We start from the raw sequence: 21893 nt of genomic DNA on the forward strand, positions 1-21893 counted from the left end.
TGAGTTGTCGTTGCTTTAAAACTTTATCATTTTTCAAATTGTAACCACATGTACATTGGGATGACCTTTTTCACCTCTAAAAAAAAAGTTCATCAAGCACTCCTTTATCTTACTACTATATTATTTTGGTTATAGGTTCAAAAAGTCCCAAACCTGCATAGGCTTCTTGACCCTTTCCCCTTCCCAAACGTCTCATTTTTAATTAAAACCCCATTTTTCTCATGTTTTATCACTCACACACACACACACACGCACTTTTCCCCCTTCCCTTTTTAATTAAATCCTCACACACACACACACACACACACACACACACACACACACACACACACACACACACACACATACACACACACACACACACACATACAGAGTTAGATTCAACTTTTTAATTTAAACTTCCTTTACTTTGTTTCCCTCCTCTTTTAATTAAATATGTTTAAAAACCTTTTTAACTTTTATTTTTCCTTTAATTAAATATTTTTAAATATCAAACTTTGATAGAGAGAGAGGGGTGGGAAAGAGTGAGAGAATTATAGAGAGAGAAAATATAAAATTTTTAAAAGAGAGGGAGAGTAAAAAAGACAGAGAGAGAGAGAAAGAAATGAGAGGAGAGAGGGGGCAAAAGAAAAGGAGAGAGAGAGAGAGAGAGAGAGAGAGAGAGAGAGAGAGAGAGAGAGAAGGAAAAGTACAAAGAGGGGGGAAAAGAAAAGGGGGAGAGACTTTTCTATTTTTAATTAAATATTTTTAAAAACCTTTTTAAAAAATCTTTTCATTTTTAATTAAAAGCCATACTGAGAGAGAGAGAGAGAGAGAGAGAGAGAGAGAGAGAGAGAGAGAGAGAGAGAGAGAGAATTATAGATAGAGGAAATTTTTAAAGAGAGAAAGAGAGAAAAGAAAAGAAAATTAAAGAGAGAATGAAGAGAGTGAGAGAGAGTGTGAATGAGAGAATAAAAAAAGGGAAAAAAAGAAGAGGAAGAGAGAAGGAAAGGAGAGGAGAGAGAGGGGAGAAGAAAATGAGAGAAAGAGAGAGATGGGAAATGGGAGAAAATAAACTAAAATAAAAGGTAGAGAGAGAGGGGGGAGGAGGAAGAAGAAGAGAGAGAGAGAAAGAGAGAGGGAGAAGAGAGAGAGAGACACACACAATTGCAAGTTTTAAGCTCTTTACACATTTTTTTAAAACCTTGACTTAAGATATATCTATATATCCCATCTTGGAGTAGGATCAATAGAGGATCACTTTCACTGGAATGTGCAATTCTATCCTTGATCCCTTCACCCACTATAATAGCATCAAGGGACTGTCTTAGTGGTCAAGTACTATAATATGCTAAGATTGGTCAAATGGAATTCAACGCTTCTTTACATGCAATACATCGTATGCTCTACTTATAAATTAAAAAGATAATACATTTGATAAGTGTTGATCAATATCTATCCTCATAGCTCATTGTCGAGTTCCAATGACCATTTTATATTACACGTTGATTTTCCTATTAGGTTGTTCTTTAGTGCTTTACCATGTCTTTTAATCTATTAGCCAATGTTTCATTTTACATAGTGATTGCAATGGTTTTGAATGCTCTATGAACGGAAATTCGGCCTTCTCTAATTGGACACTTGAGCTTCGAATATGTTCTTTCTTTTAAATCAAATCGCTCTCTTCCTTTCTAGAAGTACATGTTTTATAGGGAACCTTTTTGCAAACTGTCTCATTTCTTTGTAGAACTAACATGTCAAGAACGAAGGACGAAATATTAACCCTTTACACTCATTTCCACTTCATTTGGATGTACAACATCTATGTCTCTTCCACAACATGCAATACCCTCCTTTGGTAATTGTTGTAAGAAATAGGACAGACATGGAAGTGACAATGATGGCAACCTCTACCTCAAATATGTTTATGTAACTAGGGTCAAAGTCAAAACCTACTAGTAGGGGAAATCAATAATTTAGGGCATGAGAGACAAAATATTGATGTAGTATATAATCCCTTTGAGCTAGTGGAAAAACGAACCTCATTCTAAACTTAACATGTATTAAGTGAAAGGCTAAGGCAAACCCTTGCCAAAATTGGCATGGTTTAAAACCATCTTTGGAACATAAAGTGCAACTAACATGACTACATTTCCTATGCAAAATGTTTTAATATAGATAAAAGAATTATGACACAACGATCCTTTCCTCACCTTCTCACTCAAGCACAACTTCTTTCATCGATGATCATCAAGCATAGCTTTTTGACCCTGTTATCCCATACAAAGAAGGCTTCTTCAGCTCACAATACATTAGTCTTTGTAACATGCATTTACTATCATTTAGTTAGGCTTTCCTATACTTTGTGTGGAGAAACAAAAGCTTATTTAGAGCTATACATGAAGAAAAGCAGAAGTTTTCCCCATGTAGTTTGTAACTTGTAGTGAATGTTAAGACCACCCTCAAGTTGGAAAGTGTGCACTAAGCTTGATGTGAGCTTTCTCCTTTGCTTCCTTTTTTGCTTTGGAGAAGAGCCATTCACCTTAGGTTAGTCATGCGTGCTTGAAACTTCTCATATTGTGGGTTAGGTTGTGCATGCCTTTCATCTTGCTCTTTGTATGGCCGCCTAACACCCTTTTCCATGTCTACTTGTGTAACAAAACTTTAGACATTATCCAACATAGGATCCCATTTTTCAAACTCAACAATATCATAAAGTTCTAAGAGGGAGTTACCACATACATACCCTCTTGGAGTAGGGCATGGGGATTGCAAGGGAAATATGGTTCCCTTTAAGAAGATTGCCATTTTGACACTACTATTTGGATGATATAGAGCTTCAAATCATATTGAAAAATGACAAAGAGGTGCATCATGTGAGCCTACTATCCAACTAATAATTGAGATAATCCAAAGAGTGTCTCAACTATGCTCTAACTATGTTGTTACTTTGAATGAAGTGAATGAGGCTAATGTCATTAGCGTCTTTTAACAATAAATACATGTTATTGAGAGGAATCTAGATTTTTAATACTTTTTCACTCCTTCGTGCTAATTGCACCTAGCACAATTAGGCAAAATTTGTTGATTTCGGCAAAGTTTGAACAAGAAGCAAAGTTACACTACTCTCAATGAGACATAGTAAGCAAAGGCATGAGAGCGATACAAAACTCAAATAATTCTGTTGAAACATGCTAAACCATGTCTTGTGATGAGAAGGTGAGAATATGATGGTTGCCCTTTCATGATGTAACCCTAGGGTCGCACTTTGATCTCAATGGCAAAAACAATTTACATGGTGAAGTTAGGAGCAATACATTTTTTCACCCCTTGCTTAAAATCTAGATACAAAACTTGTTTTTATTGTAGCGCTTTCCTAAGTAATGTCATGGAAGGCCAACAATTGTATACTGGAAAGCATGCATCATCTTCTTTGTAGCTAAATGTTTGAATGCACTAGTTACAAATGGTGTTGGAAGCATCACCATCTTTGCATAACTATGGTTTCATGTTGTGAGTTGTGAGATGGTGATGCAAATCATTAGGTCTCACACCAATGGCCCTCAACCCCTAGCTCAATGGACGACAAGTTGTTGTGCCTGCTTGTCTTGTTGCAATCCACTATCCAAGTTTATCCAGAGGGGCTTCACATGGAGAGGAAGAATTGCGCCTTGCACATTAAATGCTAGAAAATTTTCATTGGCTTGACATATTTAGCTAGGTTTTTGCAAACTTTTCCTCTTCTAGGTATCGCTCGGAAATGGAGGCCTTGTTATCGAGTTTGTGACAAACAAACAAACAAACAAACTAAGCCACGCGCGCGAAGGCCCTCTTGGCAAGGTCAAGTGTGTGGCATGTCAAGTCAAAGCAAAAGACATTATTATGCAAAGGGTGTGTTTTCAAGGGTTGATAGGTTTTAACTAGTCATGTCAAATAGTAGAAATTGTACCATTAGGCTGTGGATCTATAATGGAAGCCTAGCTAGTAGAGCTAGTCTGGATTGACCACATAATGCATGTGAAGGTCTCACCTAATATACACATGCAGTAAAACTTAAAAGCCCACCGGATGAAAATTTTACCAGAACACAATAAAAATTTCAAAAATATAGTGACGGTTTGACATGGCGAGATCTATGATCTATCTCCAGGGGGGGACAGGGTGACCGGCTGCAGGCGGTTGCCGGTAGGAGTGGTGTCCTCTCTCTCTCTCTCTCTCTCTCTCTAGTCTGGTGGGCTGGGGGGAAATATTGAAAAGAAGGAAGTAATTAAAAAGGAGCAGCAGAAACAGAGCATCCTCAGTAGAGAAGAAGCAGCAGGCTGCAGAAGCAGAAAACAACAAAGAATGGGAAAGACAGAGAGGCTCTAGCCTCTCAGAAGAGAGTAGGGGCTTTTAAACTAAAGGAAAGTATTCAATCTGATCAGAAAAAGAGGGGAGAATTCAGACTCCAGACCCAGAGTAGAGAATCGAGAATAGAAGAAGAGGAGGAGTCAGTGCTGTTTTTGTTCCCATCATCAATACAATCAGTCTCTCCCCCAGCACGTTTTCCTCTGCTGCCGCAATCAATGGCTATGGAATTGCAGGGGATGGAAAAGAAAAGGCAATGCTGTCATCTGTCTCACTGCTCTGATTTTGAATTTTAGCTATGGAATGAGATCCCAATTTTCCAAGGGAAAAGCTTCTCTCCTCTTTCTCCTTCTTCATCTTCATTTTCATCTTCAGGAGCCAGTTTAGTCGGCCGGTTTTGATTATTAAGCTGTAAACTGGCCACATAAGCAGCTTATGTTTCTCTTATCTCATCTATCTCCATCACCACTCTTCTTAGCTCTCTTGAAGGTTCTGAATCGAGCTATGGAATGAGCTACAGAATATATCAGAGCTACTTTTGGTGGTGTTGTTATGATGCCATAGCTGCTGACTTGTTGAATCATTAAGGTGTGGAATGACCAGATAAGCAGCTTATTTCTCTCTGGCCAGAGCTGCCCAATACCTCCTGTCTGTCCTCCATTGCTGCTGCTGCTGCTAGAGATTATCACAGCCGGAGCTTGAATGTGGCCATGAGAGACCACCTGCCTCCTATGCCTCCCCCTCAAACTCAAGCCAGTGAGAGTGTTGTGGTTGCCATCAATGCAGACAAGGAGATCACCAAGCATGCTCTGGAGTGGGCAATAAACAATGTAGCCCAAGCAGGAGACCGCATCACGCTCGTAGCGCTTCTGCAAGGATCCAGCCGCAATGGTAAGCACTTTCTTCTTCACAATTGGTTGCTCCTTTAGTGCATCCTCTTCATAAGTTACATCGAGCCTGCTGTATATTTGCTTGGTTATCCTTGTTTCATCTCTCTCTCTCTCTCTCTGTGGCCTGCCTCAGTTGGAAGGAGGCTGTGGAGCTTGCCCAGGCTTGCTGGAGACTGTGCCAATAGGTCTAGTAAAGGAGCCAAAGGAGGCCAACCCAAGGAGGTGGAAGAGGATGTCTCAGACTCTTGCTCTCACATGATGCAGCATTTGCACAAGCTCTGTGATTCAAAGAAGGTCAATAATGCTTGCAATACTGTCCTAACCCTCCCCTCTCTTTCAGTTCAACGAACATGCTTTGCTTTTACATTGTCTAATCATATCCTCCATTCTCTTCATTTCGATCAGGTCAAAGTGAATGTCAAGGTGATTCCTGCTGCTGTGAAAGGGGCTACTGCCATTGAAGCACAGAAGGTGCACGCGACATGGGTTGTTCTAGACAGGTATGTTTCTGGACTGAATTTGCTGTTTACATGAATGTTGGGGCACAGAACCTGCCCCTTTCTTCTTGACATAACAAGCCTCACTGTTGGCTGTCTGGAGCGCATGCAGCCAACTTAAGAAAGAGGGGAAATGCTGCATAGAGCAGCTCCAGTGCAACCTTGTTATTGTCAAACGTATGGATGCCAAGATTCTGCGGCTGAACCTGAAGGGAGGTTCATCTCACAATGGAAGAAAGGCAGTGGAAGGCTCTACTACCACTTCCACCACTCCTGTTTCTACCATAGCTTCTTCAATATCGCACAGGGATGGTGCAAACTTGAGTAGCCTTGGGGGCTCTTCTATCCATGCCAAGATAACATACTCCATCTCTGAAGAGCCCACTTCATCCAGTAGTCCGGAAGTGAGGACCCCATTCACGGCTACAGAGAAAGGCACCTCCTCTGCCTCAAGCTCAGAGCAGGGAACGTCTCCCTTGACAACTGCAGAGGCTGGCAAATCCAATTGCATGGAAAGAGAAGGAGGAGGAGAAGGGTTGTGTGGCAATTGTGATGGTGATCAGGCTATCTTGGAGACAGACTCGGCCTCTGATTATGGTTTGATCGATGGACCATCAGATGATTCTAGCAGTGATGAATCTTGTGGTGCCATTGCTGCGATTGCCCGCCCTCCTTGCAGAACTGCTAATGCCAGCCCTGAGAGAAGGCAGAAGCGCACAAATGTTCGGTATTTCAGGCCCTCAGATCTCATGCCACAACCATGGCTTGATTATAGCTTAGCTGGAGGTAAGTTTGCAGCAGCCATGATTCTAGATGTGCATTGTGGTCTGTTTTGATGGGTTTTGGTCCAGCATTACTCTTCCCAACCTTAGCTGCTGATGCTTAAGTCATGGCCATGAATGTTCGTGTAGATACTAGGGGCAACTTCAGTAGCAGTAGTAGTAGTAGCAGTAGGTTCGGTCTTGGAGATTTATTCACCATAGTTGTTCAGCAGTCAGATATAATTTAGGCACTGAGTGTAGTCAAGTTTTTGTAAGAAGTTTCCTCAATTCAGAATGTTGCTAATACATACTTGTCTTGTTGCTTATACCAGCAGCTCTTAGAGAGAGCTATGCCATGGATCCTTGGATGCCAACAGCAAAAACCAGACCTAACTCTGCAAATGCTACACCCAAGATCAACAACAAGCCTGGGAGGGCTTCTACTCCAGCTTCTCCTCTTAGCTCCTCCAAAAGGTTCACAGGTTCCTCGAGGCTGTCATTCAGCATGCGAGAGGGTGGATCAGGATTACATCACGTGAACTCTTCTGTTGAAGGATTGAAGGCAAATCTTGTATCTCAAAAGCAGCGGCAGCATCCGGAGCTGTTAAAATCTGCTAACTCCATCCAGGCTTTTGACCCAGACAGAGGAAGCCGGTCAAAACGAATGCTGACAACGCAGGATCTGCTCGAGAAGTTCTCAAGATGGGACCATGATTCAGGGGCTGAACTGGGGGATGGCATTCCGAAGCCAGGTGATCTAGAACGAACCTCCAGCGTTAGGAAGGCCATGTCACTCTCCAGACACGTGCCTCCTGGGCCACCTCCGTTATGTTCAATATGCCAGCATAAGGCCCCAGTTTTTGGAAAGCCTCCTAGGAGGTTCACATATGCAGAGCTGGAACTAGCCACTGGAGGATTCTCTCAGGCGAACTTCCTTGCAGAGGGGGGTTTCGGGTCGGTGCACAGGGGTGTACTGCCAGATGGTCAGGCTGTGGCTGTGAAACAACATAAGCTTGCTAGCTCACAAGGGGACATAGAGTTCTGCTCAGAAGTGGAGGTCTTGAGCTGTGCACAGCACCGCAATGTGGTGATGCTCATTGGCTACTGTATCGAAGACAAGAGGCGGCTGCTTGTTTATGAATTTATTTGCAATGGGTCTTTGGATTCCCATCTCTATGGTATCTCTCTTTCCAAGCAGCTGTTTCAAGTTCTAGCATTCTGTGAAATCGTGCAGGCCATGAGATAGGTGTGGTTTGGCTTGATGAAGCTTTAAGGATGATGTCGGTTGTTTAGCTGGGTCTCTGTTTGGTATATTTTACTCTCTCATGTCGTTAAGTGTCATGCTCCTGTTGTATGGAGCATAGCAGTAGAAACAAACTGTTGGGTATTGGAATCATTTCTTACTCTCAAACAAGCAAGCTGATATGCCTTTGATCAAGGCTTCTTTGGTGTTGAAGGTAGAGATAAGGATTGTCTAGAATGGCCGGCTCGCCAGAAGATTGCCGTTGGTGCAGCTCGTGGTCTGAGATACTTGCATGAGGAGTGCCGTGTTGGCTGCATTGTCCATCGTGATATGCGCCCTAACAACATCCTTCTCACCCATGACTTTGAACCAATGGTAAGTGGTGGCCCTCAGGAAAGAAGTGTAGATATGTTGCATGTTAGTCTCTCTCATGACATGCCTTCAATCTTTAGGTAGGAGACTTTGGTTTGGCAAGATGGCAACCTGATGGTGACCTTGGTGTCCAAACCCGGGTTATTGGGACATTTGGGTGAGTGGCATTAATGTTTGGATCTTATGCTTCAAGCAGGTGCAATGTTTTGAAGCTGATGTTAACCTCACTTGTCCTTCAACAGGTACCTTGCACCTGAATATGCACAGAGTGGACAGATCACTGAGAAAGCAGATGTATACTCCTTTGGGGTGGTTCTTTTGGAATTAGCGACAGGTCGCAAGGCAGTGGATTTGAACCGTCCAAAGGGTCAACAGTGCCTTACAGAATGGGTGAGTTAAATATCTGTATATACTAAGAGATCAGCTGTGGTGGCAACTGCACGAAGCATCGGAGTCTAGATGACTGCCAGTGTTATCATGCAATCTAAAGGGAAAACAAGAAACCTTTAGAAATTGGATTGTGGAAGTCAGAACGATGCTTAAGGGTACTACTAATCACATGTATGATCATCGCAGGCACGGTCTTTGCTGGATGAGCATGCAACACAAGATTTGATTGACCCTCTGTTGGATGGCCGTTACTCAGATTATGAAGTCTACTGCATGTTGCATGCTGCTTCTTTGTGCATCAGGAAAGATCCACATTCGAGGCCTCGGATGTCTCAGGTGAGGTTTTGCTTAAACAATCCAAATTTCCATTTCAATCCCGAGCGTTTTCACGATGTCCAATGTGGGGTCAATGTCTTTAGAGGGAACTTAACAGGAATTCCATCAAGGATTTGATTATCGATTTTCTCTTTCATGTTGTCCAACTTTGAGTGTGTCATAATTAAGCAAACAGCAACACAGTCTTCCCCATTCGCCTATGTGCAACCACACACACATACCCAATTTGCCATTGTCTCCACATGCAGCAGCTGTGTGCATAGGCACCTCTATCAGCACATGTGCGTGCATGTATTCATGTGTATTATGGCTATGCTTGCATGACCCCATGCACATACACATGCCTCGTGCACATTAGAAAAAGCCTGGAAAGTACAGTGATAGATGTCTTGTCTTTGTATCATGTTTTGTGCAGAGGAATCATGGTTTGAGCTTGTTTGAATTAGGGATTCCTTTGGAGTTTCTTGATGTGGTTGGCCCAAAATTGCTTACTCCAGTAACTTAATGTGTCGACCAGGTTCTTCGCATATTAGAAGGCGATGTTGTGATTGACAAAAGTGGGTCCTCGACACCATGCTATGGAAGTAGCAAGCTGGCTTATGACGCATCATCAAATGCATATGGGAGCCGGAGTAGCCGCATGTTCAACGAGTATGTAGTGAACCGGGTGGCAGCAGCCAGCCTAAGCCCTCCATTGCTAAGCTACAGTGGTTCATTGGGTCCCGAGACTTTGGCAGGTCCTGTAGGGAAGCTATCTATATGTGGGGAGAACAATAGCAGCAAGCTATCTTATGAAGCCCTCAAAGCTGCATACAAAGACAGAGGGAATTCTAGAAGGCTATCATATGAAGACATGATATGATGAAGATATCATGATGGTTTCAGCTGCTTACAAAGACCCAAGCAGTTCTACACAAGGCTCTAATGATGCGGCATGGTAAAGGTGACAACCGGATGTTTACTTCGAAGACCCTGATCAAGTACACCTGCGCACCTTGATCATGGGAAGCTATGGGGGAAGAACCCTATGGCCCTGATGCAAGGATGGCATATCCTGCACAAGCAGCAGCCAACGCCTGCAACGAATTAGTTTGGAGGGCCAAAGCATTTGAAGGAGTGTGGTTTGCTTGCTGGGCCCCCTTTTCCTTGTATATTATCCCCCCCGCCATTACGGTTTTCTACCATACCTGTTCCCTTAGAGCATCTATATTTCTGCTGGCGATGCTCTGCAGGGGTGTGTAGGAATTTATGTAAAAGATTAGCACACGGCCATTGATGTGAAAATGCCGTTGGCAACAAAATATATCAGGATTTTGATTCATTTTCAAAGGAGCAAAGATCAAGGCATTGCATATCTAGCTAGGTGGTTATTTTAGAACATTGTAAACATCTTCATTACATTAATGTTTGGTTCATCATAATAATTGGGCAAGCTTTGTCCCTATTCAAGGCTTGAACTAACTATAATCACTTGAACTAACTATAATCACTGCTATCCAACGTTTGAACCTCTTCATCATTTTATATGGTTTCACTGGTTTTGCAATCGAACCACCAATCTTATCAGCCTTAGACTAGAAGTAAGTTATACCCTTCATATATCAACCCTTTACTTATTGCACTGGAACCAACACTTTCATAATATACAATGATGAAGTAACTTACTCTTTTGAAACATTGGACATAGGCTTACATGTAATTAATTATATGAGTCATGCCATGGTGCATCATATAAAGCTCAAGCTTGGTCCCACTAAATGTCTTTGTGCAAGGGCACATGGTATCTGAAACTTAATGGTTGATGAGGATCTTGAATCTCATCAAGTTTTCTTTTTCTCTTATCCCCAGCTTTATTATTGCTTTCACTGACTAATGCAACTGATGTTTTATCACTTAAAAGTAAAAGCATCGACTTGATGACTTGTCTTACCATTTGGCCCTCCACAATCCCACCAACAAATGCATCCTCCAATTGATGGTTGCGGATCCTTTATGGCAAACCCCCCTCTTAACATACACCCTAGATGGATCGAACTATGTTCATGTGGAGAAAGCATAAGCACTTTCACAATTTATGCCTACCTACAACTTCTCATCTTTCATTGACAACTCAATAATGATGAGTCTACATAGAAGCAATGCCTTCTCCAATGTCTAAGTATAGAGTTACATATCATAATGCATTTTATATGGCCTCGCCAAGATAGGTGTGTAGAGGCTAGGTTCAAAGGCGTAATGGTGAAGGAATTATTTGATCAAAGACTAAAGTGAATGTTAAATGTAACAAATGAGGGACAATCTATGTAGTATTGCATCAAAGCTCTAAAGTTGTTAGGATAAAAATAAGTTTGGGATAGAGCTTCAAAACAGAATTGATAGTGTGAGACATGGACTTTTTAAAGAAGATAGAGTTTCTACTAAAAAGTTTTGTAAGAGGACATAGGTTAAGATCCTTTAGAATTTGAAGCTCAGTTACACACTTAAGCATTTATTTTGGCAATGTACTCTATGAATTGCATTCATGTGTGTATACACGTGAGTCCAGGGGTATGTGATTGTAAAAACAAATGTTTTGTGGATGCTCCTATTTCTTGTGTGTGTGTGTGTGTGTGTGTGTGTGTGTGTGTGTGTGTGCGTGCACACATGCACGTGCATGTGCATGCATGTATCGTTGCATAAATGTATGTATTTGTGCATGGAAGGAAGTTATACATGTGCAGTTCATCCTACTTATGCATGCATAGAGAGAGAGAGAGAGAGAGAGAGAGAGAGAGAGAGAGAGAGATGACAAGTGAAGAAGGTTATCATTACTTCTATAACAAATGCTTTAAGCATTCAAGTAATTCAACTAATAAGTTACTGAGATATTGCTCTCCATATAAAAATATTTTATACTTAAATAACTGAAAATTCCCAAATCAACATTACAGTTAGTAGGCAAAAAATGGGCACTAAATACTCTCCCTCCCCTATTGTGACAAGTGGAAAAAATGGTTGAGAATTTGGTTATTTCTATTATGTTAAAGGTTGCTCGAGTACAAAATCCCTATTGTGATGAGTGGAAAATATGGTTGAGAATTTGATTATTGCAATTATGTTAAAGATTGTTCAAGAGTACGAAATCCCTAGTCTAATGCTTGTTTCATGAAATGAAACTACACATCCTTCACCTTGGTCCCCATTTAATAGTTTTTAACATATTTTTTTACCATTAGAAAGGCTAGATAGAGGGATAGGTGTCAATGTCATTCGTTGATTTGCTACGAAGTGTCACATTATTGGCTTGCAGGTGTACCACTACTTTGAGAAATTCCCCAAAGTGACAAATTTTGTATAATTTCAAAATAATAGAAATTTCAATATTAGACTCATTCAATTTCTCCTAACCTCGCCACCTATTAGATACTTAAAATCTCAAAAAGTTCAAAAATTGGCAATCCCCCCCCGAAGTACAATTTTTTTTCGTAACGTGTAACGTGTTCCAGAATGGGACTTGCTTCATTCGATCGAAGACAACTATCTAAAATTTTAAATTTCACAAATTTACAATAATTATGTACCCATCCGGAGTTCCCATCATCAAGGGGATGTAGCTCAAATGGTAGAGCGATCGCTTTGCATGCGATAGGTAGCGGGATCGATGCCCGTCATCTCCATGAATTCAGTGCTATATCTCGTGTTAATTGTTGGAGTTTTTTTAAGCTGCCTGGGCAGGAACTTGCCAAAGTTAGAGCAGAAAGACTCAAGAGTCAAGAGTATCACCCACCCTCGGAGCCTCCATCAGCACCTGCCAGTACTTGATTCCTACCCAACCTCTCCTAAATTACGTCCCTAGAAAGCTGCTAATCTTCCTGGGAGCACATTTCCGCTTGACGAGCAAAGATCTCAAGTTCCTTGCATTTGCTGCTTCTTCGACCGATATCTCCGATGAAACCATCGTCGTGAATTCGTTGATCCTTACCAAATTTGAAGGGAGCAAATCTAATGAAACTTTCACGATTCAACCGGACTCGAGAGTTAGTAAAAGCAATACGCGCGATTGTCGCAGCCGGCAATATTTGAAAAGGTATTCCGACCTGCCGGATTCGAACCAGCGACCTAAGGATTTCTCTCTACCGTCTACAGTCCTCCGCTCTACCAACTGAGCTAAGGTCGGCTGGTGATACACTTTCAAAGTTTAACATTTTTTTTTCCTATAAACTCAATTGATACCCACATTCATCTAGCTCTCCTTCGTTTCAAGTGAAGCACGCATCACAAATGCGAAGCTCAAAAAACGACTGCCTCATCTCAAGCTTCCTTCCGAGAAAACATGTGTCCATGCCATATGCTATCGTACAAGCTTACTATTCCATAACCTCATTCAAATATTTGAATACTCAATACTAAAGCTCAATATTTCATGTCTAGACACTTTAGAATACTTGAATACTCGATGTAAGCTCGCTACTGCATCCTATGCATATACTCGATACCTCTAGTTGCATCCACTAATGTTAAAACTCACAAGTGCATACCACATATATAGTAGATACCTCTAGTTGTATACACTACTTGAATACCCAATGTTAGACCTCATTGTTGCAAAATATGCATCTACTTAGCACCTCTACCCAATGTCACTATTGAATACCCAATGTTAAATCTCATTATTGCATGCTGCCAATCTATGTAGCACCTCTACGCAATGTCACTATCGAATACCCAATGTTAGAGCTTGCTATTTCATGCCACACACATACTTTGCACCTTTAGTCATACACAATACTTGGATATCGAATGTTAAAGCTCAATATTGCGTTCATGCCACACACATACTTCACAGTTCTAGCCACATTGGAATGCTTTGCTCAATCCTAAGCTCCTAATATTTCCTTTGCTAGCTAAAGAGTCACTATTCCACTCCATGCATGCCACTGTCCATTTTTGTTGTTATCACATCCCATGGCATCACATGCAAATTTTCTTCATCGCCACTCAACCAAAAGGACTTACGAAACTACTTCTCAATCTAGATCCAAGCAATTTTTTGTGAGAAGATTGTTGTGGTCGCAATATAAACCATTATAATGACATTCAATACCATGCATTTCCCCAAAAAGAATTTGCCTTGCCTTGTCAACAAAAAAATTGGATATTTCTCTCTATTTTCTAGTGGAGCCATTCCAGCTTTTTCTTAGAGGTGATATCAACCCTAAAGAACATCACAAATTGTAGAAGATGGTACTATGTTTGATTAGTTGGAAGTGAAGATGAGCCACTCACTAAGGGGGTCACCCATTAAAGGAAAGATACACTTTATAGAAGCCTCATAAGGAATGGATTAGGAAAGATCAACCTTAATTAGTCCCTCTTTCATGGTTAAATTTGCATGTCTTTTTGTCCCTTGCCTTTCTTTTCATGAGGGTAGCTACCCTTTTCACCCTCCAAGCCCACCAAAGAAGTTATATAAATCCATCTCACTTCCAAAAGTTCATAGATTACATTTTATTCCAAAATATTATTTTATTTTTTCACAAAAAAATATTTCTTTATCTTAACAAGTGTCCATACCCATTTTCTATACTCTATTTTGCATTACAAGGCTTCCAAACCAACATTATAATTTTCACACTCTACACATGTTGTATATGGGGTCCACCAGAGATAGTTACATAACTACTTAATGCATTGCTAGTTCTCCTAAGTGTCAAGTGCCACAATAGTAGGGTGGGCTAATTTTGACCCAAAAATAACTTTCCAAGATATCTTCATCTGTAAAGGTGCCTAACCATATTATATGCTCAAGTAATCATCTTTAATGCTCTATTTTACTCACTAGTGCCTCCAAACCAAAACTACACTTGGAAAATCAAGGACAACTACCTCTCCTATCCTACATTACCTAATCATACCACAAGGAAAGTGGACTTGCATGTGCATGTGGATGAGGAGTGTGCTATAGCAAAGACCACTTACAACAAGTGTGGATGAGATGCAAAAACAACTTCCCAATATAATTCAAAGGGAAATAAAAATATTAACCTTTTGGTCGATGGTTCCTTGTATCCAAATGACCCTAGCACTAGGCTAAAGTTGCCTTTTAAGTCTATTTCTTCCTTGCTCACTTATGTTGGGATTGGTGAACAACATCTATTAGGATCTTGCAAATCTTTACATGACAATGTTCATAGATATCAATATTATTGATCAATGTGACATATTGTTCATCAATCTTTATTGTAGTCACAAGGTTCTTTGAATATATTTCAAAAAGCCTTGCAAGACTAGAAAAATAAAGTACTTAAGCTAGAAGAAGAACTAAAGCAACTCAAAGATAATCTATAGTACAACGATAATGATGCTAGAGGAGGTGCAAATTGAATAATGCTTGGAGATGGAGAATTCATATTTCAAAGTAGCTCTAGAGAAAATGGAGAAGGACAATAACATAACAGAGGCGAGGTTGCAAAGGCATAAGCATCTACGGCTATAATGAAAGAAAACTTCACCTACATTGTATGAGGTTTTTATGGATGTCCATATTAAAAGTTCATAGTAAAAGAAGTTCAAATAGCTTGTAATATAGGTGAGGTTAGTCGACAAAGCTATGATGCAATATACAAAATGATAGCAAATACATTGGCTTGTAGCAAGATAAAGCCTATGATCATGCTCGCCCATTTAGGTTTAGAGCTACATAATGATCATAGAATGCATCAATTGGGGGTTTAATCAAGAAACACACTTTTACATAAGAGAAAATGAAAGTGGAAAATTGAGGAGCTAAAGAATGCCCATTTTTGGACTTTGCATTGTGTCATGCACATATTTGAAAAGCTTTTGAAGTTGCATATTAAGTATGTATACACAATATAAACTCCCTATAGACACCAAGTGGGGATTGAGAAAACTATTTTTAAATTTCTAAGGTGTGCATGGGGGCAAGGTTAACATCCAAAATAACCAATAGGCATCAATGCTAACTTATAATTTAGCCTAGATGATATCAATGAGTGGGATGAAGGCCTAGAGATTCCTCAACAAAATGGTTGGCAAGTTATCAAAGATAAACTTGGAGCTTTGGTAACATTTTACAAATATAGTGTAAATTTGGAAAGAATGCCCACATGAAAGTTTGGTATTCTTTTGCTAAATTGGTTTATAAATGTTGAAACCTTTAATAAATCCTTCAATTTGAGTGAAATTCCATAAAGTAGTTGATGGTTTTACAAGGTTAGTTATCAATGTTTGGGGAGACCAACATCACCCACTATATGGTTTGTTTTAAACTTTACTTCCTTGTCTTTAGTTTTTAAATACATAATTCACCATTAAATGTCTAGTGCCAATGGCTTCATATATTTGCAATACATATTGTACACTTGTGGATAATAAATTTTTGAGAAGTATGGATCTTTAGAGCTATGGAGCAACCAAGATATGAAGAGATTGTATTACTGTGCTCATGTTGCCTATTTTAAGAACAATTACTATAGAGGTGGGGGCATAAATTATAACTACCTTGTCCTAATGTTTAGTTTGTTTTGATAAATCTACCTTTGGTTAATCAATTACATTGTAGAATGCAAAGGCTACCACATTAGCTAAATCCCTTAGGCAAGAAACTCATGCCTATGATAGAGAAAGGCTTGTGAAACACATACGTGATAAATACACATGCAATATGGCACATGGTGAAAGGTGAGAAGGATCGAAGCTTGCACGCGAGCTATGGCGGGAGAGCAAGAGCAAGAAAGAGAGAGACAAGAAATGGGAACTCCAACAATCACAATGTGTGACCGGGCCTTCCTTTATTCAAACTGTCACTAAAAGAATAAAGAATAAAGTGACGTGACGGGCGCCCGCCACCTGCAGTGTGCAGTGGCGGGTACTGTCAGTGTAGTAATACACGGGGCGGCACGGCGGAGGCGCCTTTACCCCCAACAACCTCCCACTTAAAGGCGAATCTGCCCTAGTGAGAGAGAAAAGAAAAAGAAAAGACAGTATAAATGTACATAGGTACAAGGGATGAGGAAAGGTGACATCTCATCCAACGCCCATCAACCTCCTGAGGAAGGCAAAGCGCTCAGTAGTGAGGCTCTTCGTGAGCAAATCTGCAGGATTCTCGTCAGTGGAGATCTTGACAAGGTCAACAGACCTGTCCTCCACGACACCACGTATGAAGTGATACCTCACCTCAATGTGTTTCGTCTTCGCATGGAAGACCGGATTCTTAGCCAACTGAATTGCACTCATAGAATCCGAATGCAGTGTAGGTGTAGCATCAATCCCAAGGTCAGCAACTAGACGGCCTAACCATATGGCCTCCTTGCAAGCCTCAGTGGCTGCAACATACTCGGCCTCAATGGTAGACAAAGCCGTACACTTCTGAACCCTGGACATCCAAGAAATAGCCCCTCCAGCATAGGTGAATACATAGCCAGAAGTGGACTTCCTACTATCTGCATGTCCTGCATAATCGGAGTCAGTGTACCCCACGACCCCTGTATCCTGGCTGCCATAGCAAATACACATATCTGTTGTGCCCTTCAGGTACCTCATGATACCCTTCACGGCATCCCAATGTCTGCTGCCAGGTGTAGCCATATAGCGTGCCACAACACCAACTGCATGTGCAATATCTGGACGAGTGGCTATCATGGCATACATCAAACTGCCCACGGCTGATGCATAAGGGATCTTGGCCATCTCGGCCCTCTGCTCATCTGTCTGCGGACAATCGGCCTGTGATACCTTCACATAAGAAGGTAATGGACAGCCAATAGGCTTTGCGTCCTGCATGCGGAAGCGCTCAAGGACTTTATGAATGTACTCCCGCTGTGAGAGATACAAAAGTCCCTGATGCCTATCGCGCTTAATGCGCATCCCAAGTATATGTGAGGCCTGTCCCAAATCCTTCATCTCAAAGCTCTTCTTTAGCTGAGATTTAAGAGCATCTAGCTCATCATGAGCTTTCCCTACTATCAGCATATCATCAACATAGAGTACCAAGATAAGCAAACTGCCATCACGGGCTTTCTTCGTGTAAAGACACGGATCCATAGCACTCCTGCTGTAGCCCTGTGAATGCATAAAGGCATCAAACTTATGATACCATTCCCTAGGTGCCTGCTTCAAGCCATACAAGCTCTTCTTCAACTTGCACACTAGGTGCTCCCTGCCAGGTTCTGCAAAGCCCTTAGGCTGATCCATATAGATCTCATCATGCAAGTCCCCATGTAGAAAAGCCGTCTTGACATCCATCTGATATAGATCTAAGTCAAGCTGTGCAACCAAAGCCAAGACTAAGCGCAGGGTGGTCATCTTAACCACAGGAGAGAAGACCTCATCAAAGTCCACACCATGTTCCTGCTTAAAACCCTTTGCTACCAATCTAGCCTTGTATGCCGGCTTGGGGTGTCTAGGGGTACTTTTCAGCTTGTACACCCACTTGCATGGCAAAGCCTTCTTGCCCTTAGGCAAGGCAACCAAATCCCAAGTCTCATTCTTATGCAGGGAGTCTATCTCAGACTGCATAGCCCTCTCCCAGGAGTGACTGTCACCCCTGCGCATAGCCTCATCATAAGTGAAAGGCTCTCCTGGATCTGTAACCAAAACATAATGCATAGAGGGCTGAAATCTGTCAGGTGGACGTCTATCTCTAGCAGACCGTCTCACCGCAGGCTCTGCTGCCTGTCTAACTACCTGCCCAACATCCTGGCCCTGTGGAGGAACTGCTGCAGGCTGTACTACTGGCTGTGCTGGAGCTTTAGGCTCCTCCTGAAAGATCACTCTACGGATCTCAACCACCTTCTCAAGCTGCCTGTGCATCTTGTCTTCATGGAAGACGACATCATGGCTGCGTACTATTTTCCGCGCCTGCGGATCCCATAGGCGATAGCCCATCTCTCCTGACTCACCATAGCCAAGGAATATGCATTTAATGCTCTTTGGATCCAATTTACTCCTCTTGTCCTTGGGCACATGGCAGAATGCCTCACATCCAAAGACACGGAGATGCGCATAAGAGGGTGGCTTACCAGCCCAAACTTCCTCTGCAACCTGGAAATCCAATCCACTGGAAGGCGATCGGTTTATGACATGCACTGACGTACTAACTGCCTCAGCCCAAAAACTCGGGGGTAGGCCTGCATGGCTAAGCATAGAGCGCACACGCTCCTGAATAGTCCTGTTCATGCGCTCAGCCAAACCATTCTGGGGTGGGGTGTAAGGGGCGGTCAACTGACGCTTAATACCCCTGTCATCACAAAACTGCTCAAAAGCATGCGAGACATATTCTCCCCCATTATCTGTCCTAAGGCATTTCAGCCTATACCCAGTCTGGTTCTCAACAAGAGCAAGCCATCTCTGAAAAACTGCCAAGACATCGGACTTCTGCTTTATGGGATAAGCCCACACTTTCCTAGAAAAATCATCAATGAAGGTAACGAAGTACTTCGCGCCACCCATAGACATGCAAGGCATAGGCCCACAAACATCGGAATGCACCAATGCCAAGGGCTCACTCATGCGTGGCCTACCCGATTTCTTATGCGTAGACCTATTCTGCTTACCATAAAGACAATGATCACACGAGTCAAAACATGCATAATCCAAAGGCGGAAGATACTGCAAACCAGATAACATTTTCATTCCTTTCAAAGACATATGCCCCAAACGGGCATGCCAAAGTGATACATGTGGGATAGAGCCCACTGCCAAAACATGGTCTACAGAAGACCCAGATACAACAAGAGGATAGAGGCTGCCAGCCTTGGCGCCTCTAGCAAGCACAAGTCTGCCTTTGGTAATCTTCCAGGCAGAATCCCCAAAACAGACATGAAATCCTGCATCATCCAACTGTCCTGCAGACATAAGACTACGCGTAAGCGCAGGTACATGACGTACATCCCTGAGCAAAAAGGAACTGCCAGTGGAAAACTGCAACTGAATATCTCCACAGCCCACAATATCAAGAGACCTGTCATCTCCAAGTCTGACTGATCCAGATACAGTACGGTAAGAGTGAAACCACTCACGGTAAGGCGTCACATGGAAGGACGCACCTGAATCCAATAACCAGCACTGTGCATACATACTAGGTGTCTCAGTCAAGTGTGAAGCATCAGAAGAACTAGCTGCAAGTATAAACTCATCACCACCATCGGACTCTTCAGTCTGCGTGACATTAATTTCCTCAATCTTGACGTTGGACTTCATAGGTACTATGCTGCGATCAGAGGACTTCTCCTGCACTTTATCTTTCCCCTTATCCTTGCGCTTCTCATTGCGCAACTCATGACACTGTGGTCTAATATGGCCCTTTTTCCCACAATGATGACAAGTGACATTTGCATTGCGTCCACGCGACTTACTACGCAACTTGCCACCACGAGATTTAGACCGACCCTTCTGCGAGTCACGGCCTCGGCCATTACCACGGTCATACCTGTCATTCCTGCCTCTAACTGTCAAAGCATGACTACCACGAGAGGCATCCAAGTTTTTGCGATTCACCTCTTCTTGAAGAAGAGCACTCTCAACATCTGCCAATTTTAGAGTAGCACTAGAGGCACAAAGAGCAGTGCGGAATACATCCCATGACTCATTCAGAGTTCCAAGCAAGAAAAGAGGAGTTACTTCCTCTCCAAAGGTGATATCCTGCGAAGTCAGGTTCTTTAGTATAGCATGGAACTGGCTCAAGTGAGCAGACATAGTCGCATTATCCTTCATGTGCAGATCCATAAGCTGCTTCAACCAGTACATCTGACTCGCCGGACTTTTCTTATCATAAAGATTCTTGATCTTATTCCATAGATCCCATGCACTCTGTGCTTCCTCAAATACATTATAATGTACCTGTTCAGTGAGAGACAATACAATCGTGGACTTGCATAGCTCATCAAGTTCAAGCCAGTCGTCAATGTCCATAGTTTCAGGCTGCTCCCCACTCAACCGAAGTGGCTTAATCTGAGATTTCTGCACCAAAACCTGCCATATTTGACTCTTCCAGTAAGAGTAGTTGGTACCATCCAACTTTGTAATGTTAAAGATGGCACTATCATGCGAAGATGACGCCATTATGCAGGCTGGAAATGCCCAAACAGTCCAAAACTGCTTGCTGTTTTACTGCAGAAACTGCCCAAAAATGACCAAAACGGGGTCCAAAGGGTGAGCAAAGTGTGCCAAAAGTTGCTGCCCACTTAGTACTAGGTGCGGTACACCAAATCAGGATATTTCAGCATGAAAAGTACACCTCAGTCCACCAATAACTGCTTGCTGTAATAAATTGCAGGTATGCAGTCTAGAGAGCAAACTGTCCCAAAATAGGATCCAATGTCAAGCAAACAATGCTAGGTCCAAAGCCGGCATGAAACGGACATAAGCAAGGCCAATGACAGTGAAAAGAACATGAGCTCAACACCGAAGCATGTCAGAATAACATCTGCCAGTGAAAGGCACACCCCCAGACACTTTAGGCAAAGTGTTCCTGTAACTGTCAAAACCTGACACAAATAGGTGTCTACTCAAAGAGAAAGATCCAAATATGAGACTCAGCTCATAAGCATCCTGTGAACCAAGAGTACATCAATGCATATCCTTAAAGATCGGAGTATGATCCCAAAGTCTCAATGTGTATGTAGCTGCTCAAGACATAAACTGCTCCAAATACATGTAAGTGCTCCAATAGCATGCAACTGTCAAAGGTCAAGAAAGCATGTAAAATGCTCCCACTGGCACAAAAGGCGTACAAAGCAAGCTTAGAAGCTCAAACAACCCAAGAGAAAGCACCAGTGATAAGTGACCCTGTCAATGCATCAAGCGCATCCGAGAGAGCATGACATACATGAAGCACCGGTCGTATTAACCATGAAGCAATACATAAGCCCAAATAAGCTCTCGGTCAACTCAATGACATCCAAATAGCAACCAAGATCAGTGATCAAGTAAGCCGGGAATGCTCAAATACATCCAAATCCAAGCTCCAAATGTCGGTATGGCATACACGAACCAAATAGCATATGTCACGAACCAAAGCATGTAATGCAAAAGCCTAACTGTCAAGCAGAGACATGAGGCATAGGCGGTCCACGAG

General features: G+C 42.0%; 1 protein-coding gene and 2 non-coding genes across 6 annotated transcripts; 2 read left to right on the forward strand and 1 right to left on the reverse strand.

Annotated features, from left to right (window-relative positions):
* Positions 1–4226: 4226 nt before the first annotated feature.
* On the forward strand, positions 4227–10136 carry LOC148009681 (uncharacterized). 4 transcript variants are annotated; one of them, XM_087672545.1, is made up of 10 exons: positions 4227–5217; positions 5350–5510; positions 5622–5716; positions 5826–6499; positions 6807–7652; positions 7914–8092; positions 8170–8246; positions 8332–8479; positions 8666–8815; positions 9333–10136. In XM_087672545.1, exons 1-10 carry the CDS (start codon positions 5037–5039, stop codon positions 9675–9677), a joined length of 2856 nt encoding a protein of 951 aa, XP_087528671.1. In that variant the 5' UTR covers positions 4227–5036; the 3' UTR covers positions 9678–10136. The 4 variants fall into 4 exon arrangements, with proteins under 4 accessions (XP_087528671.1, XP_087528672.1, XP_087528673.1 ...); XM_087672546.1 differs by having other exon boundaries at positions 6810–7652; XM_087672547.1 differs by having other exon boundaries at positions 4228–5217; positions 7932–8092.
* A 2262-nt stretch (positions 10137–12398) lies between these two features.
* On the forward strand, positions 12399–12471 carry TRNAA-UGC (transfer RNA alanine (anticodon UGC)). Its single transcript has one exon. It is a non-coding gene; the product is annotated as a tRNA-Ala (tRNA).
* Positions 12472–12885: 414 nt separating this feature from the next.
* TRNAY-GUA (transfer RNA tyrosine (anticodon GUA)) lies at positions 12886–12971 on the reverse strand. The gene is given in 2 exon segments: positions 12886–12921; positions 12935–12971. It is a non-coding gene; the product is annotated as a tRNA-Tyr (tRNA).
* Positions 12972–21893: the final 8922 nt, after the last annotated feature.

The sequence above is a fragment of the Lygodium microphyllum genome, chromosome 30 (genome assembly GCF_053477565.2).
Source record: "Lygodium microphyllum isolate KBCC chromosome 30, Lygodium_microphyllum_v1.1.10, whole genome shotgun sequence".
Taxonomy (NCBI): domain Eukaryota; kingdom Viridiplantae; phylum Streptophyta; class Polypodiopsida; order Schizaeales; family Lygodiaceae; genus Lygodium; species Lygodium microphyllum.

Coding starts and splice junctions, on each gene's coding strand:
- LOC148009681 (XM_087672545.1), top strand. CDS start 5,037: ATGAGAGACCACCTGCCTCCTATGCCTCCCCCTCAAACTCAAGCCAGT. Junction 5,717..5,825: donor ACATGGGTTGTTCTAGACAG/GTATGTTTCTGG, acceptor GAGCGCATGCAG/CCAACTTAAGAAAGAGGGGA. Junction 8,480..8,665: donor AACAGTGCCTTACAGAATGG/GTGAGTTAAATA, acceptor TGATCATCGCAG/GCACGGTCTTTGCTGGATGA.